Raw genomic sequence first — 17,951 nt, forward strand, 5'->3', positions numbered from 1 at the left:
ATACACAGGTCATGCAATCTTACGCAGCACGACCACATATTTAGATGGCTTACGTGTACTATTCTAATGCCATGTTGAATTAATTTCCCCTATAGCGGTTTTCCACCTTCAAAGCACCCTCCACCACACATGCTGCTGATCACCAGGGATGTCAAGTCTTAGAACCCCATTAAAAAAACAGCAGGCGAAGGCAGGCAGGTCCATACAATGATGGTTTTTGGAGCTGCATCAGAGTTCAATCGTTAAAGCTGATTGGCAGTAGCCCTGGTTAAAACACACCTTCCAATCACCAGCAGGAAGGAAACGTGGAGGTTTTCTAATTTCTATATAAAAGTGGTAAAAATATTAAATGAACTACACTTAGCAGTATTTAATATCAAATAAAATCAGTCATTTAAAAAAAAAAACAAAAAAAACACAACTTCTCTGTAAAATGATGTCAAGCCTCTTAACTGCCAAATACATGCGAAATTTCCCACACATCTTGAATGTGATCACTTTCACGCAGGCTTTCCGATCAGGTCAGTCTTTCAGGCGGACCTGATCAGACGCTCCCATGCACCCCTATGGAGCAGCGAATGTCAGCTATCCAATACGTTCCGTGAAAACCCTATTTTCCATCGGTCCAAAGGATCAGATAAAAATGGACAAGTGGTCTATTTTCATTCGTTCTCCCATAGAGGAGAGCGGGACTTTGACAGGTCCGTCTCAACACAGTGAGCGGAGATGGACCTGTCATCCGCCTGCTCAGCTGGGATTGGCGGATCGATTCCTGCTGAAGGCCAATCCCCGCTGATCAGGCGGATGACAGGTCCGTCTCCGCTCACTGCTGAGACAGACCTCTATGGGAGATTGGAGGAAAACGGACCACCTGTCCGCTTTCATCCAATCCTCCAGACGGATGGAAAATAGGGTTTCCATCAGTCTGGATTTCACAAACCGGATCGGATAGCAGCGGGTGTCAGAGGATATGTCACCGCTGACATCCACTACCCAACAGAGGTGAATGGAAAATCCGATCAGGTCGGCCTGAAAAACTGAAAGGCGGACCTGATTGGAAAGCCCATGTGAAAGGACCCTAAACAGGCCATGTAAACAAGAGCACTTTCATTGTTTTTTTTACTACATGAGCTATGTTAGCACCAGCATGATGAGGTGGAGGGGTTGGAACAAATACACAAGCCCTGAAGTAGGGTAGTGCAACCACATATCACTAAACTAGTGTTATTTGTTCATAACTTTTATATATACACTTGTTTATTTACATTAAAAACAGTGAGATGTAGTGAGAGTGGAAGTGTGTTGGGAAGAATTTGGTTTTCTTAACTTTAATAAAATAGGATGCAGCATAATTTTAAACTACAGGCCAGGGTGCAATGAAAACAATCCAAAAAAGTAAAAAAAAAAACAACAAAAAAAAAATCAATTGTAATGACCTGAACAAACATTAAAAATTTAGGGTCTTTCTTCTGCCGGGACTTTATCATCTCCAAGGCAAAGGGCTGATTGCTACAAAACGTGGCGACTGCTTGCTTTAACCTCTCTTCCTCTGGTCCGCAGAACTGTAGACACAAAGACACTTTGTAAGAACGTTTCCCATTGTATTGACATGCATAGAAATGAGAAGACGAGGAGGGTGGCACTGAAGAGATGGCTTACCCAGTTTAGAACATCATCGCCAATCTGTTCAATGACAGAGGTCCCGTAATGCTTTCTGACTGCTTTCATCTGCTCTTTAAGCCCAACTGAAAGAAAAGAGAAGGGACGTCATTGCGCATAGGGTGGCTTCAAACAAGAGACAATGATCAGTTTTGTCAAAAAACATGAATGGACAAGCTTAGTCTAAAATGCAAAACCTTATATTTTAAGTCCTACAACATGCATTTTCATAAAAATGCAACTCCAGGCAACATGCTAAATAAAGCTTTAAAAAAATATTTGGGAAGTGTTTCAGCTGCCAAAGATTTGTAATTCTATGCATCTAGTTTTGTTATCCAGACATTCCTGCAAGACAACACAGCTATGTAGATCCTCTGCCTCTACTGCAGTGCTTGGAATAGCTTGGTTAAAAACACACCTCCAGTTTGCAGCTTAGTAGTGAAAGAGCAGAAGCACTCTGATGAGGCCATCTCTCTGCTCTCTCCTTCTGTTAACATGTTCACTGTACTCACAAGGACACTACCATCAAGTCAATTTCTAGATTTTTTCCTCTCTTTCCCTAAGAGCTGCTGTGGAAGAGATTACAAGAGGTCAATTATGCAAACTCAGATACTTATATGATCTGCTTTAAAAAAAAAATTGAATTTTGACTTACCAGTAAACTGTATATATTGGAGTACAGTACAGGACACAGGGCAGGAAGTCAAAGACCATAGGTTATATGCTGCGACCTTCAGATGATGGGGCAATGGCAAAAGCTTTACTGGGAATGCATCCAGTGCACCCTCATATAACCCCACCCACCTCATGAGACTCTAGTTTTGTAGCAAGCAATAAGGAAAAACAGACCAGTTGCTTGTACTCTACTCCAAGATTAGGAAGCCCAGTATCCTGAATTGTACAGCACAGGAGAGGAAGTCAGAGACCATTGGGCTTCTCCAAGAAATGAATTGAAGGATGAGCAAAAACATAGCAAACAGGCCAACAAACAGCAAGGATTAACAGACCCCCTAAACACTTAGATGACCGCTTGAAGCACCTTTCAACTTAAGCTCACAAACTTTTGAGAAATATGAACAAATTAATAGGTGGCGGCCTTGGAAAACTCAGAAACAAGATGCTTGGTGAAAAGCCCCCCCACCCCCCCCAAAAAAAAAAAAAAGGGTGGAATGGGCCCTGATAGGAAAGCGAAAAACACGCTCTTTGAAGGTGTGAGACCTGGAAATGAGCTGGCAGAACAATCTAGCAATGCTAGAAGAGGAAGTAGGATGTCTTTTCTTAGGACCTTCAGAGAGGACAAAACTGAATTTTTGTAAAATCTTACCGTAAAATTCCTTTCTCTGAGTCCTCCGACAGCTGCCGCCCACTCATACAGTCTTCACCAATGGGGTATTGACTTCATCTCCACAGGAGTAACTAGGCATAAGACTTGTTAAAAACAAAGCATTTACATAGACACACCTATGGGGGCTGTCCCACTGGTCCAATACCCCCCCTGCAATCAGCCATCACAACTCAGTTTGGTAGCAAGCAGTTAAGTGTATAAGAACCCCAATAGAGGGGCAGGGGTGGCGACTGTCGGAGGACTCAGAGAAAGGAATTTTACGGTAAGATTTTACAAAAATTCAGTTTTCGCTTACGTCCTCCGACAGTCGCCGCCCATTCATACAGTCTTCACCAATGGGGATGTCCCAAAGCAGTGTAGACATGACGGGTGGGCAACGCAACCGTCAGAAAGGCAACGCAGTACCCACAACAGAGAAAGTGACCTTACGTGAACAGAAAGGTAACCTTCTGGGTAATAAAAAAGGCTCAACAGGAACAACAACCCAGGAAAGCAAATAACCAAGGGGATAAACAACCCCAACAGCCAGGGACCCGCAATAAAACCAGGGTCCCCTTACGGTACTGCCGCACAGAGAACTTTGCGGCCAAAGGAGGCATCAGCCGATGCCAGAACATCATTTTGTAAAATTTTGAAAAGGTGTGTACTGACGACCAAGTCGCAGCCTTACACACCTGGGCCACCGAAGCCTGATGTCGGAAAGCCCAGGACGCACTCACCGCTCTGGTAGAGTGCGCCTTGACAGGGAACGGAGGTACCCGTTCCTTCAACGAATAGGCCTGTACAATTGTCTGTCTGATCCATTTTGAAATGGTCGCCGCAGACGCAGCCATACCCTTCCGAGGTCCCTCAGGAAGGACAAAGAGAATCCGATTTCCGAAAGGATTCAGTCGGCGACAGGTAAACCCTGATCACCCTGACAACATCCAAGGAATGCAAAGCAACCTCCTTAGGATGCTGAGGCTTCGCACAGAGCGAAGGCAAAACAATGTCCTCATTAAGGTGAAAATCAGAAACCACGTTTGAAAGAAAGGACGGGTTAGGTCGCAAGACCACCTTATCCCTATGAACCACCAGGTAAGGGGAGCGGCAAGACAAGGCCGCCAACCCCGACACTCTGCGAGCAGAAGTGATTGCCACAAGAAATGCAACCTTTCTAGACAGCAGAGGTAACAAGATTTCCCTGATGTTTTCAAACGGGAAACATTGCAATACGGACAGGACCAAGTTCAAGTCCCATGGAGGTAAGGGCTCTCTACGAGGAGGGGCCAAGTGACGCACAATTTGAATGAAGGTGCGAATCAAAGAATCAGACGCCACGGGGCGCTGGAAAAGGACTGCCAGTGCAGATACCTGGCCCTTAATCATGGCCAACGCAAGGCGCTGGTCCACACCAGTCTGAAGGAAAGCCAACACTCTCACAACCGAGTATGAATGAGGAGAGAAGCCCCTGGACTCACACCAGGCAAAATAAGCTTTCCATGTAAGGTAATAAATCTTACCAGATGATGCTTTCCTAGCCTCGATTAAGGTAGGAATGACCCCTGAGGAGAGACCCTTGTCCCTCAGGACCTGGTTTTCAACAGCCATGCCGTTAAAGCCAGCGACTGTAAAGCAGGATGGAAGATCGGTCCCTGAGACAGTAGATCTTCTCGCATTGGCAGCCGCCATGGAGGCTCGACCGGCAGGTGAACGATGTCCACGTACCAGGACCGGCGTGGCCAGTCCGGCGCCACCAGAATCACCAGTGTTGGTTCCGAGACCAACCTGCGAAGGAACCTGGACAACAACTGAATCGGAGGAAAGGCATATATCAGATGATACTGATGCCAAGGCACCACCAGCGCATCCGAGGCGTCTGCCAGAGGACCGCGCGTTCGACCAATGGAGTAGGCACAGCCTGATCGCTCTCAATTCCAATATGTTTATGGGGAGGGAGGATTCCTCCACCGACCAAGTGTCCTGGGCAGACAGGTTGCCCAGGACTCCACCCCAGCCTGACAGGCTGGCATCCGTGGTAAGTACTGTCCACAGCAACGGCCGGAAGGATTTTCCCACCGCCACCGCCTGAAGCCACCACAGAAGATCCACTCTGGTTTGGTGACACAGAGACACTCTCAGATCCAAGGACTGCGGGAGTCTGTCCCATCTGTTCAGGATCTCCGCTTGGAAAGACCTTGTGTGAAACTGTGCGAACGGTATCGCCTCGAAGGCTGACACCATCAACCCCAGGGCCCGCATACAGGTCCTGAGTGACGAGGATTCGTTGTCCTGGAGGGCTCTGACCTCGTTCTGTAGGGTCCGGAGCTTGTCCTTCGGCAGAAACACCTTCGCTTGAGCAGAGTCCAGAACCATTCCCAAATATGGGAGACGAACCGAAGGAGACAAAGTCGACTTCTGTACGTTGATGGTCCATTCGAACTCCTGAAGCGTCTGCACCGTAGTAGACAGATCGCGCAGCAGGCACTGGCTGGCACTCAACCTTAACAGGAGATCATCCAGATATCCCAAGACCGCAATGCCCTGAGCCCGCACCAGGCCCAGAACTGGAGCCAGCACTTTGGTAAAGACCTTTGGAGCCGAAGCGAGACCGAAAGGTAACGCCACAAACTGATAGTGTTCCTCCGCGATGGCGAATCGGAGGTACCTCTGATGACCTTCGAAAATGGGGATGTGCAGATATGCATCCTTCAGGTCGATAGAGACCAGGAACTCGCCTGGACTCAGGGAGGCTACCAACGAGCGGAGTGATTCCATGCGGAACTTCCGAACGCGTACAAAGCGGTTCAGAGCTTTTAAGTCCAGAATCGGACGCACCTTGCCCTCCTTCCTGGGCAAGGTAAACAGATTAGAGTAAAACCCCTGAAACCTGTCCCGATGAGGCACAGGGACGATCACTCCCTGGGCGAGGAGATCTTGCACCGCCTGATGCAGGTCCTGTAACCACCCTGGGGTCAAATGAAGATTTGAGGGAAAGAATCTGTCCGCCGGCCGCGAAAGGAATTCGATCTTGTAACCCGATCAAATTATTTCCTGAACCCATCTGTCCGGAATTCGGAGCAGCCAAGGTTGGAGGAAACCGCGCAAACGTCCCCGCACCCCGGAAACCGGTGAGGGCGTCCCATCTGTTAGAGGCGGACTGGGCCGCCGCCCCAGCCAGGCTGGATTTTGGCTTGCCCGCCCAGGGCTTTCTCTGGCCACCCTGGCCCTTGAAGGGTTTCCCCTTGTTCTGTGCCTTGAAGGTACGAAAGGACACCTGATTTGGTTTAAAGGAGGGGCCCCGTTTACCGCGGAAAAACTTGCCTTTAGGATTCTGGGGCAGCAGTGTGCTCTTGCCCCCAGTGACCTCTTTAACCAATTCATCCAGGGATTCCCCAAACAGGCGAGACCCCACATAAGGGATGTCAGCCACCGTTTTTCTCGAAGTCTGGTCAGCCGACCAGCTCTTTAACCATATCAGGCGACGGTTAATCACCGTGACACTGGACAGGCGCGCAGCCAATGGGGCCTCATTCAAAGCCGCATTACACAAATACATGACTCCTTGATGGATCTGGTCCACCATCGTCACGGTAGTAGGAGCGGAATCAGCCACGAGGGTGCGTTTTAGCACCTTGGTCCAGTCCGCCACAGCCTGAGCCGCCATGGCAGAGGCGAAAATGGGCTTTAGCAGGGAACCTGCCACCATGTAGGCATGGCGGGCAAGGGATTCCATCCTCCTATCCGTAGGATCCCTAAACACCGGAGAATCCTCGGCGGGTACTAGAGTAACCTTGTTCGATCTGGCTACAGTGTGATCCACAAACCAGCGCGAATCCGTAGGAGACACAAAGGGATAAAGGAGTTGAAACCTTTTTGGCACCACAAAGGTGCATTTTAAATGACGCCATTGATCATTCACAGTAGCGTGAAACTCAGCGGGGCAAGGAAACACCTGCGCCGCCTTGCGGGTCCTGTGTGTGCCAAAAGAGGACACAATGCCCGGAGGATTGGGCTCATCCTCTAAATGTCGTGTTTCTTTAATGGCAAGAATCAGCGCATCCATAGCTGCGCGGTCCTCGGCCGTCCCAGGGGGGGAATCATCCACCCCTGCAACCTCGGCCTCCCCCTCAGACTGAGAAGAGCGAGACCCTTCAAGGGGTACGGCACCTATGGCAACCATATCAGATTCAGAATCAGAAGACAAGGACAAACGAGGCCTATTCCTGGCAGCACGTTCAGACATCAGAATCTCCACTTTGGACACCAAAGTCGCCACTGCAGCAGACAAAGTAGACAGAGCAGAGGATTCAGATGAACCTGAATCCCCCACCAGGGCTGTGGGAAATTTGCTGTCCTGAGAATCCATGTTAAAATACAAAATACTTTTTTTTTATTTTATGGTACTGGCCCTTTAAGCGCGCCGCGGACCCCCGCAGCACACCGATACAAAGACTGTGAACACACAGACCCTCAATCAGGATAACTGATAGCCAGAAGGATTGCACAAGGAAAAAGACAGCAGACAGACCCCCACAAGTATTACCACAGCAGTCGAACTCTCCAGAGTAAAAGGAGGAAGTGATGTCACCGCAGGATCCTGAACTGAGGCTGCAGGCTAAGGAAAAATGGTTGCCAATAGAAAGTAATGGGAGGCTTCGGTAAAATGGCAGCCGACATGTGCTCGGAACAAACGTTTTGCCACACACAAGATGGCGCTGTAAGGCGCCAAAAAACACCACATACAATGCTGTATAAGCGCCCACAGTGAAGCCAGACATGCTGCCCACTACTAAAATAGCGGACCAGCGGTTTTTAACACCGCATCGGTCGCCACACGTGTCTGTACCTCCAAAAAGCACCCTAAGGTGACACAGGAGAGGGACCCCCACAAACCCACACAGCGCACAGGCTGTGAGAGAAAACCCCCGCAGGGACCGGGATCAGGGAGCCCAAAAACGCACAGACATGAGGGGATAACACAGACACACAGGACTGCCAGCCCCAGACAGAGGCGCCACACAGAATGTCCTTACCTGTACTGGATGGTGTGGGGTGCCTCTCATCGACGGGAAACCGCCCACCCTCAGATGGCAGGGGTGCCGTCAGCCAAAAAACGCAGGACGCTAACCGTGCACGGAGAACCGTGGATGAGACGTCCAGGCGAGGTAGCCAAGCCACCTTGCAGGCTGCATCCCTGAGGACAGGGATGGGTCGTTTGTGAGGCCAGGGCGAACACATAACCTGCTAAACGCTCAATGGCGGGCTGGGATTCCATCAGGCCCTTTGTCCTGGAAAACCAGGACGACCAGTCCGACTCCCAGCTCCGCAAACGCCGTCTTCATCCGAAGATCCGACTACCGTATTTTTCGCCGTATAAGACGCACCGGCATATAAGACGCACCCAATTTTAAAGGAGAAAAATCTAGAAAAAAAAGATTCTGAACCAAATACTGCAGTAAAATATTTTATATCAACTGTATGAAGTTAACAGCAGTTTAAGAACAATTTTATGTCAACCATGTAACATTAAGAACTATCTTTACTCTCATTAACAGTCAGTAAACAGTGAAAGTAACAAAAATAAGGCTGTAATGTTTTTATTCAAACCCCAAGAATTCCTCTTCTTCGCTGCTATCAGAAATGATGAAGGACAGATCCAAGCAGTCACTGTCATCACTTTCTTCCTCACTGGTGTCAAATAAGACTTCGTCTTCTGTTCCATCCAAGGCATTACTAATGCCACACTTCTTGAAGGATTTTACAACAATGTCCTCCTTCACGGAGTCCCATGACCTTTTAACCCATTCACACACTTGTGTGATAGTGGGCCTCTTCATCCGCCCAGTAGACACCAAGTCATGGTTCCCAGCTGCCATCCAGGTGTTCCACTCCTCTCGCATCAGAACTTTGAACGGTTTGTTTATGGAGACGTCCAGAGGTTGCAGCTGGCTGGTAAGACCACCAGGAATCACAGCTATTTGGGTCTTAACTTCCTTAAAGTTCTTTTTAGTAGTTTCCGTAATGTGTGCTCTGAACTGGTCAAGCACCAACAAGGAAGATTTCTTCAGAAGCCCGCCAGGACGTTTGGACCACACTTTGTCAATCCACAGCCTCATGCCATTTTCGTCCATCCACCCTTTATCAAGAACGTGCACGACGACTCCCCGTGGAATTGTTTCTTTTGGGAATGTTTACCTTTTAAAGATCAACATCGGAGGCAGTTTGGTACCATCTGCTCAGCAGGATAGCACAACCGTGTAGTGGGTTTTCTCATGCCCTGAGGTTTTTATGGTTATGGTTTTGGCTCCTTTGTTATCTACGGTTCTGTTAGATGGCACATCAAACATTAGTGGGACTTCGTCCATGTTCCCAATCTGGCTAATTTCAAAGTGATTCTTCTTCCTCGCATCAATAACAAACTTATGAAATGACAGAATCTTTGATTCGTATTCCTTTGGCATTTTTTGTGCAATTCTGGTTTTTGTGCGCATAGAAAGGCCAGATCTCTTCATGAATCGATAGTACCACGATGGTGATCCGGTGAAATCCCGAAGGCCTTTCTCCACAGCAATGCGTTTGGCCTCAAAAATGATCATTTTAGTTGAGACAGAAAGTCCATTTTGCCGGTGACGTGTGATCCACTCATTCACTTCTACCTCTAACTCTGGCCACTTTGCAGTTGGTCCACGTAAGGTGTGCTTGCTTTTATCAAACTTTTGGAGCTCATCCTCCTGTTTCCTCCACTCTCTTATCATTTTCTCGGTTGGAGGTGGCCCGAAGTGTCTCTCTGCTGCTCGGTTCCCATGCTCCTTAGCAAATTTGATTACTTCCAGCTTGAAAGCAACTTTATATGCCAGTCTCTTCTGCGTAGACATCTTGAAAAGGAGGCAACGGTAATTTTCTGCAAGAAATCCAGAAATGAAAGAACTGCCAATATTACCAATACCGGTATGTTCTTCATTTCCCCTCCCCCCTTATATTTCATCTGGTGGTCTCATACCCCCCTCATATTTCATCTGGTGGTCTCATACCCCCCCATATTTCATCTGGTGGTCTCATACCCCCCATATTTCATCTGGTGGTCTCATACCCCCCATATTTCATCTGGTGGTCTCATACCCCCTCATATTTTATCTGGTGCTCTCTAACCCCCATATTTCATCTGGTGGTCTCATAACCCCCTCATATGCCATCTGGTTTGAGTGAATGCTGCTGGAGAGAATGTTGTGGGATAGTCTGCAGCCTTGGTTTACAGACTGTTACACTGACCAAAAAGGCAGGTGTCATGGGAACAGCTATTCATCACACTGACAACATATGGGGAGATTGCCAATGGCAAATTTATCATCATATGGGGGCACAGGAACAGCCATACTGCAACTTTTGTCATCAGTAAAATCAGCCAATACTTGGCTTTAAATGTTCATTATTCTCTAAGCTCTCTTAGACCCTAGGTGTGTGTGGGTGTGTATGCACATTTTACATTTCATTTACCCTGTAGTTGGTCCGCCTGAACACTTTCTCACACACACCACATGCTGCCTGTCATCTATCCAGAAGCAACAGTATGACGTAGGGAGGGCGGTGTGTGTTCTCCCTGTGATTCGGGGGCGGAGCTTGTGGAGCCATTCTTCTGCCCATCAATCATGGGCATCCAATTAGTAGGCAAAGTGGGGGAGGAGCAGGAGCAGCAGTATGAGGTAGGGAGGACGGTGTCTTCTCCCCGGGATTCTGGGACGGAGCTTGTGGAGCCATTCTTCTGCCCATCAATCATGGGCATCCAATTAGTAGGCGATGTGGGGGCGGAGCAGGAGCAGCAGTATGAGGTAGGGAGGACAGTGTCTTCTCCCCGGGATTCGGGGGGCGGAGCTTAGGCGGATCAATTCTTCTGCCCATCAATCATGGGCATCAAATCAAGCGGGAACGTATGGAGCAGGAGGGGCAGACGTATGGCCCGGGGAGACATGAGGAGGCACAGCCCGCACTGATGGATACCGGTAAGCTCAGCGTTGACATGGTGCCCGGGTAGACTGTAGGGAGGGGGGGACAAGGCGAGCTATAGGAGGGAGAGGGAAGCCCGAACACACACAGGCTGGCCGTGCAGGGAGGGTCAGAGCAGTCTCCACAGCCCGCAGTACATGCAACAAATCCAGCCTGAAGCACACACAGCATACAAGAGGACTGCGAGCAAGCACCACACAAAGTTAGGGGCAGTTTTAATGCAAGCAAAATGTGTATTTGTCGTATAAGATGCACCAACTTTTCCCCCCCAGTTTTGGGGAAGAAAAAGTGCGTCTTATACGGCGAAAAATACGGTAACTAACGCTGACAAAATAAACAGCTAGTAGTGCAAAGAAAAAAATCACATTTGCAGTAAATAAAATCATAAAATAGAAGAAGGCTGAGACTGAAGCCCCAGCACAGGGAAGCCTATCTTACTCCTTAACTAGGCAGAAGACAAACTAAGTTAGGATGGCTGATTGCAGGGGGGTATTGGACCAGTGGGACAGCCCCCATAGGTGTGTCTATGTAAATGCTTTGTTTTTTTAACAAGTCTTATGCCTAGTTACTCCTGTGAAGATGAAGTCAATACCCCATTGGTGAAGACTGTATGAGTGGGCGGCGACTGTCGGAGGACGTAATAGAAAAAGGGATTACCTTTTTCTGAAGGTTGCAGCTAGATGGACCCTTACCACTCTGACCACATTCAGGCAGTGTCAGAAGGACGACGACTACAAAATCCTCATTGAGGTGAAAGAAGAGGCTACCTAGGGGAAGAAAGAAGGGCCTGGGTCTCACAACCATGTTGTCCCTACATAAGATAAGAAAAGCCCAAGTCCCAAGTGATATTAGGGTAGCTGGTCGGTGCCTTGTCTCCACCATTACTAAGTGACTGGAGGCCCATGAGAGGTTATTAGCCTGTCCAGGAAGGGAATAGCAATAACCCAGGAGCTGACCAATGTCCTGTGGGTGTGTTTCTGGAACAGCAAGCAGCCTGAAGACCAGCAGATATGCTTCTAGCATTCTCGGCATAAATGGCGGGTGCAAGTGCATTGGCATAGTGCAATGACTTCACCAATCAAGCAGCAATGCGGAGTGGGAAAAACCCATAATATCTAAAAAGGTAAATTGTAGTAATGTTACCTACCACCAGGGTAGTGTAGACATTTACAGAAGGCGATAAAGTTAATAACACCCCACATATAACTACAGCTCCCAGTTACATATACAGGGAAAACCTGTCTTACCCTATCCACGCTGTATGTTCCTGAGGGGACCAGACCAAACGTCACCCATTACACTGGCGATAGCCCCAAAGGGGTCTTCATGATCTGGGTGAAATAAGAATGGACCATTGCCGTGGCTCTATATAGCACCCTGTGACTAACTACATTGGTACTAACTACAAGATGAGCACTAAATGCAAGATCTAGTGCCTGAAGGAAACATTACAGGCAAGCTCCGCTGTTGCAGGATCTAGGTATGGTTCCCAGGATGTACATCGAAGGTCACTGATCCAGAAACTGGTAGTGAGCTCTGAGGCAATAATAGTTGGAACCCAATAGAAGTGTCAGGCAAAGTAGTGAAGACATTTTTTTTCTATAACTTACCTGTAAAATCCTTTTCTTGGAGTACATCATGAGACATGGAGCAGCCATATTCATTACTATCTGGGTTATACGCCACCTATAGGTAAATGGACACTCGCAACCAATTAAGACAGGAAGTCCCCCTCTATATAACCCCTCCTATACAGGAAGTACCTCTGTTTTGTAGCTAGCAATAAACATCCCAGACAAGAGGGGAGGGACCTTTGTTCTGTGATGTACTCCAAGAAAGATTTTACAGGTAAGCCGTAGGAAAAAAAATTGATTTTTGTAAGATCTTACCGTAAAATCCTTTTCTCTTAGCTCATTGACAGACGTAGTCCTCTTGATTAATATCAGATTGGTTATGCTGCCCTCTACAGGAGTAGGACTAGGCAGAAGGAAAAACGTTCTGGCCACACCTTAGGGGCAGTCCCAGAGGGTATATCCTCTTCCTGTCTGCTGCAGGAAATCAGTTCTGTCACAAAGCAGTGTCAGAGAATTTAACCCAACCCAACTCAACAGTAGAGGGGCGGGTACTACGTCTGTCAATGAGCTAAGAGAAAAGGATTTTACGGTAAGATCTTACAAAAATCCATTTTTCTCTGTCGCTCATTGACAGACGTAGTCCTCTTGATTAATATCAGATTGGGACGTCCCAAAGCATTGCCACAAATGAGGGGTGGGAACAGAAATCAAAATCCAGAAGGCCCAACCGGAGCCAACCAGAAGTATCAAGGGACTCATCGAGCAAACAGATGAGACCTACCCAACAAACCCTCGAGGTAGACCAACAGTCTCCTCAAACAGCGGCCTGCAGGAACCTTGCGGCCAAAAGAGGCATCTGACGATGCCATCACATAAACCTTATACAATATTGTAAAGGTATGAACCGACGACCAAGTAGTCACCTTGAAAACCTGAACCACTGACGCCTGATGGCGGAAGGTCCAGGAAACACTAAGCGCCCGCGTAGAGTGCGCCTTAACAGGGAACGGGGGATCCCGACCCTTAAATAGAATAAGCCTATACCACCGTCTGTCGGATCCATCTAGAGATGGTCGCGGCAGAAAAACAGGCAACCCCTTCTTAGGGCCATCCGTGATCACCCAGGACCCTCATGCAAGTCCGAAGAGAAGGCCAGTTGTCGGATAGTAACAACTGAATTGCTGATTGAATCTTCCGGAGTTTCCCTGCCGGAAGGAATACTTTGCCCAGGATGTGTCTAGAATTAGACCCAGATATTCGAGCCTCCTGGTGGGAAACAGAGAAGACTTCTGCTGGTTCACCAGCCACCCGAACTCTTGCAAAGAGATCATGGTGATCTCTAAGTTTTGTAACAAGATCTGCGGAGACTCCGCAGAAGATCGTCTAGGTAACCTAGAATCGATATGCCTCGTTGACGCAACAGCGCCAACACTGGGGCCAACACCTTTGGGAATACACGAGGAGCTGAGGCGAGACCAAAGGGTAACGCCGAAAACTGATAATGGTTCTCTTCTACGGAAAAACGCAGGAAACGCTGATGTCCTGCGTAAATGGGAATGTGAAGATAGGCATCCTTGATGTCTATGGACGCTAGAAAATCCCCTTGATGCAGGGAGGCTGCTACTGTGCGAATGGATTCCATTTTGAATTTTTGTATCTTGACAAAAAAGATTTGAGTGCTCTTAAGTCCAGAATTGGACGCACCTTACCCTCTTTCCTGGGTATTGTAAACAGGTTTGAATAAAACCCTTGAAAACGCTCTGTCCAAGGAACGTGGACTACCACTCCTTGTTGCAGTAAATCCGTGACCGCTCCCCGCAGAGCTTCTAAGCGATCCGGGGACAGTCGGATATTGGAAGGGAAGAATCGCACCGGTGGGAGAGATCGAAACTCGATCTTGTAACCTGACCTTATGACTTTGCGAACCCACTTGTCCGGGATTCTGGAAAGCCATGGATCCGGAAACCGGCGAAGACGTCCCCCCACCCCAGCTATGGGTGGGGGCGCACCTTCAGGCTTTAGTAGTCTTATCTTCAGGTCTGGAGGAGCCGGGCTTTTGCTTGCCCGACCAGCGCCCCTTAAAACCTCCCAAAGGAGTTTTGGAGGGCTTTGCTTTTTCGCCCATGGGGCGAAAAAACTTCTTATGGGCGGAAAAGGAAGGCCCCCCGTCTCTGACGAGGTCCTTTACCCTTAGTACTTTGTGGCAAGAAAGTGCTCTTGCCTCCAGTGAGATCCTTGATAATCTCATCTAAGTTGGCCCCAAATAGGCGCTCACCCTGAAAAGGGAGATTAGCCAAAGCCTTCTTGGAACCTTGGTGTGCCGACCAACATTTTAGCCACAGTGTACGCCTGAGAACCACTGCTGAGACTGATGCTCGCCCCAATAATAGAGTGGCGTCTAGCGCAGCATCGCAGATAAACTGTAACCCTTGTATCATCTGTTCTAACAGATCTGATACCGCCTGAGGGATATCACTCCCTTCTAAGTCCCGGTGTAACCAATTGGTCCATACTGTTACAGTTTGAGAAACCAGACCAATAGCAATTACTGGTCTGAAAGCTGACCCAATCAGGGAAAAGATGGCGCGAGACACGGCTTCCACCTTACGATCCACTGGATCCTTAAAGGACGGAGCATCCTCCAATGGGATAACCGTAGATTTGTTCAATCTGGAGATTGGAGAATCCACCATAGATGGTACTGTCCACTTCTTGAGGAGGGATTCCTCGAACGGATAACGCCTATTAATGCGTTTGGAAATAGTAGGGGCTCGTTTTGGATGACCCCATTCTTCCTTAATTACATTACCGAAACACTTGGGTAAGGGAAATACTTTCGCCATTTTGGCGCGTTTATTAGTACCAAATGGAATCTCAGTATCAGCTACTTCTGATGGTGTAACCTGTAGTCCTAAGGTTTCCCGAACGGCTACAATTAATGCGTTTACCAACGCTTCCTCTCGGGCTATGGTAGATGTTGAAACATCCTCCTCACTGTCTGAAGAGACAGTACCCGAGACACAAACCCCAGATGAGGTACCTGCAACTGCAGGGATAGGCTCAGACTCTGAATCTGAAGTTTCAGATGAAATGGGGGTAGGCGGCGGTCGCTTCCTTGCGCCCTGTCCCTGACAAGCCACTTCCACCCGGGATACAAAAGTTTCCAAAACTGCTGACAATGACTCAATAGTCAGTGGGGAACTGGAGGGTCCTGCAGCCACCTCGAGGGGATCAGGTGGCGATACATGTGTGGCAGGGTCCATGTTAATCCAGGACACTTTGCCAGTGAAAAAATTTTAAAAAATAAAAAATACCTTTTTTTTTAAATCTGAAATCCACCAGCGCAATAGCACCCCTCAGTGTACCTGCTTTGGACCCCCACAGAGAGAGAGAGAGACCCCAAGGGCTTACCACCTGATGCAGAGAAGTTTCCTTATCAAACTGTTGTCAGCGTTGTCCTATGCAGACTGGGAAGTCCTGTACTAGGTTTCCCGGGTGAAAGGAAGTGGCTCCGCCCCCTGTGCACGCCTTCCGGCGTTCCCAGCTACTCCTCGAGGTCGGCTGGGCACATCAAACATGGCCGCCCCCATGTAGAAGACAATAGACTTAGAAAAAATGGCGGCCTGCGTGACCTGCGGGCGGCCTGTGTAGGCAATGCAGACATGCGGTCTACAACAAAATGGGGGCGGACTGCCGATCTAGCGTGGCTCCTCCAGTGCAGCGGCCTGTGACCGGCTCTGGAACGGCTGATGGCGGCCTGTCGGCCTGCGGGAGCCTGGCGATAGCTACAGTCTAAGGTAGGCTATACCTCCTTTGCTCTGGATGCTTATATGTTTACTATGGTAAATCGAAACAGGCTTCTTTGTATCAATCTGCTGGAGAAACCAAGGCTGCTGAAGTGTCAGCTCCCAAACCCAGGTTGTTAGAGTGTTAGCTCCCAAACCAAGGTTGCTTTTAGAGTGTTAGCTCCCAAACCAAGCAAGCTGAAGTGTCAGCTCCTAAATCAAGCCTGCTGGAGTGTCAGCTCCTAAACCAAGGTTTGCTTAGAGTGTTAGCTCCCAAACCAAGCCAGCTGAAGTGTCAGCTCCTAAACCAAGGTTGCTAGAGGGTCAGCTCCTAAACCAAGGTTTGCTTAGAGTGTTAGTTCCCAAACCAAGCCTGCTGGAGTATCAGCTCCCAAACCAGATCACACTATCCAGGGGATAGGTGAATTTGTCATAGGCTAAAGGGGGAACCTTAATGTCAGAAAGGATCCGACCATACACAGAGGGGCCCGTATCCCAAAAACCCCACAGGGGGGAATAACGGAATTTTTGTAAAATCTTACCTGTAAAATTCCTTTCTCTGAGTCCTCCGACAGTCGCCGCCTCTTCATATTCGTCACATATGGGGTATTAGACTTTGCTCCGAAGGAGTAGCTAGGCAACAGAATATGTTAACAATAAAGCTTTAACATATCCCACCCTCAAGGGGTGGTCCCCTCAGTCAATACCCTCCTACTTCCTGCAACCATATCTCAGTTTTAGTGGAATAGCAGTAGAGTATACAATCAAACCCCAAAAGAGGGGCGGGGGCGGCGACTGTCGGAGGACTCAGAGAAAGGAATTTTACAGGTAAGATTTTACAAAAATTCCGTTTTCTCTTACGTCCTCCGACAGTCGCCGCCTCTTCATATTCGTCACATATGGGGACGTCCCAAAGCAGTGCAAACATGAGGGGTGGGAAACGCATCCGCGCCGAAAGGCAACGCAGTCTCCGCATCAAAGAAGGAACCTTACCAAAGGAAGGAAACCAGCTGGGCAACAGCAAAAAACAAGTGCTCAACAGGAGCAACAACCCAGGAAAAGACAAAAAAACCAGGGGATACAAAACTTATCCCAACAGCCAGGAGTCCCCAACAAGGGACCCTAGGGAACAGCCGCACTAAGAACCTTGCGGCCAAAGGAAGCATCCGCCGATGCCTGAACATCTACTTTGTAGAATTTTGTGAAAGTGTGCACGGTCGACCAAGTCGCCGCCTTACACACCTGGGCTACAGAAGCCCCATGACGACAGGCCCAAGACGTACTCAGAGATCTAGTAGAGTGCGCCTTCACAGGCACAGGGGGAACCTTCCCCTGCAAAGCATAGGCCTGTTCAATGGGCTGCCTGATCCATTTGGCGATGGTAGAGGCCGAAGCCGCCATGCCCTTCCGAGGACCCTCTGGAAGAACAAACAAGGAGTCCGTCTTTCGAAAAGACGCAGTCGATTTAAGGTAAACCCTTATCGCCCGAACAACATCCAGAGAGTGCAATCTCACCTCCTTTGGATGTTTAGGCTTCGTGCACAACGAAGGCAAGACAATATCCTCATTAAGATGGAATTCCGAAACTCGTTTCGGAAGAAAAGA

The 17,951-nt window shown here is 48.5% G+C and overlaps 1 protein-coding gene across 1 annotated transcript in view; it reads right to left on the bottom strand.

Moving 5' to 3' along the window:
* The window catches only part of ARHGEF12 (Rho guanine nucleotide exchange factor 12), a 506,356-nt gene that overhangs the window by 76,688 nt on the left and 411,717 nt on the right, over positions 1 to 17,951 (bottom strand). The window contains exons 27-28 of the mRNA XM_082273891.1: positions 1,660 to 1,745; positions 1,437 to 1,562 (exon numbers count right to left, since the gene is read on the bottom strand). Coding sequence (XP_082130017.1) covers positions 1,437 to 1,562; positions 1,660 to 1,745 — 212 coding nt within the window. The remainder of the gene's footprint in view (positions 1 to 1,436; positions 1,563 to 1,659; positions 1,746 to 17,951) is intronic.

Source organism: Pelophylax lessonae (genome assembly GCF_965119305.1).
Source record: "Pelophylax lessonae genome assembly, chromosome: 12".
In the NCBI taxonomy this organism is placed as follows: domain Eukaryota; kingdom Metazoa; phylum Chordata; class Amphibia; order Anura; family Ranidae; genus Pelophylax; species Pelophylax lessonae.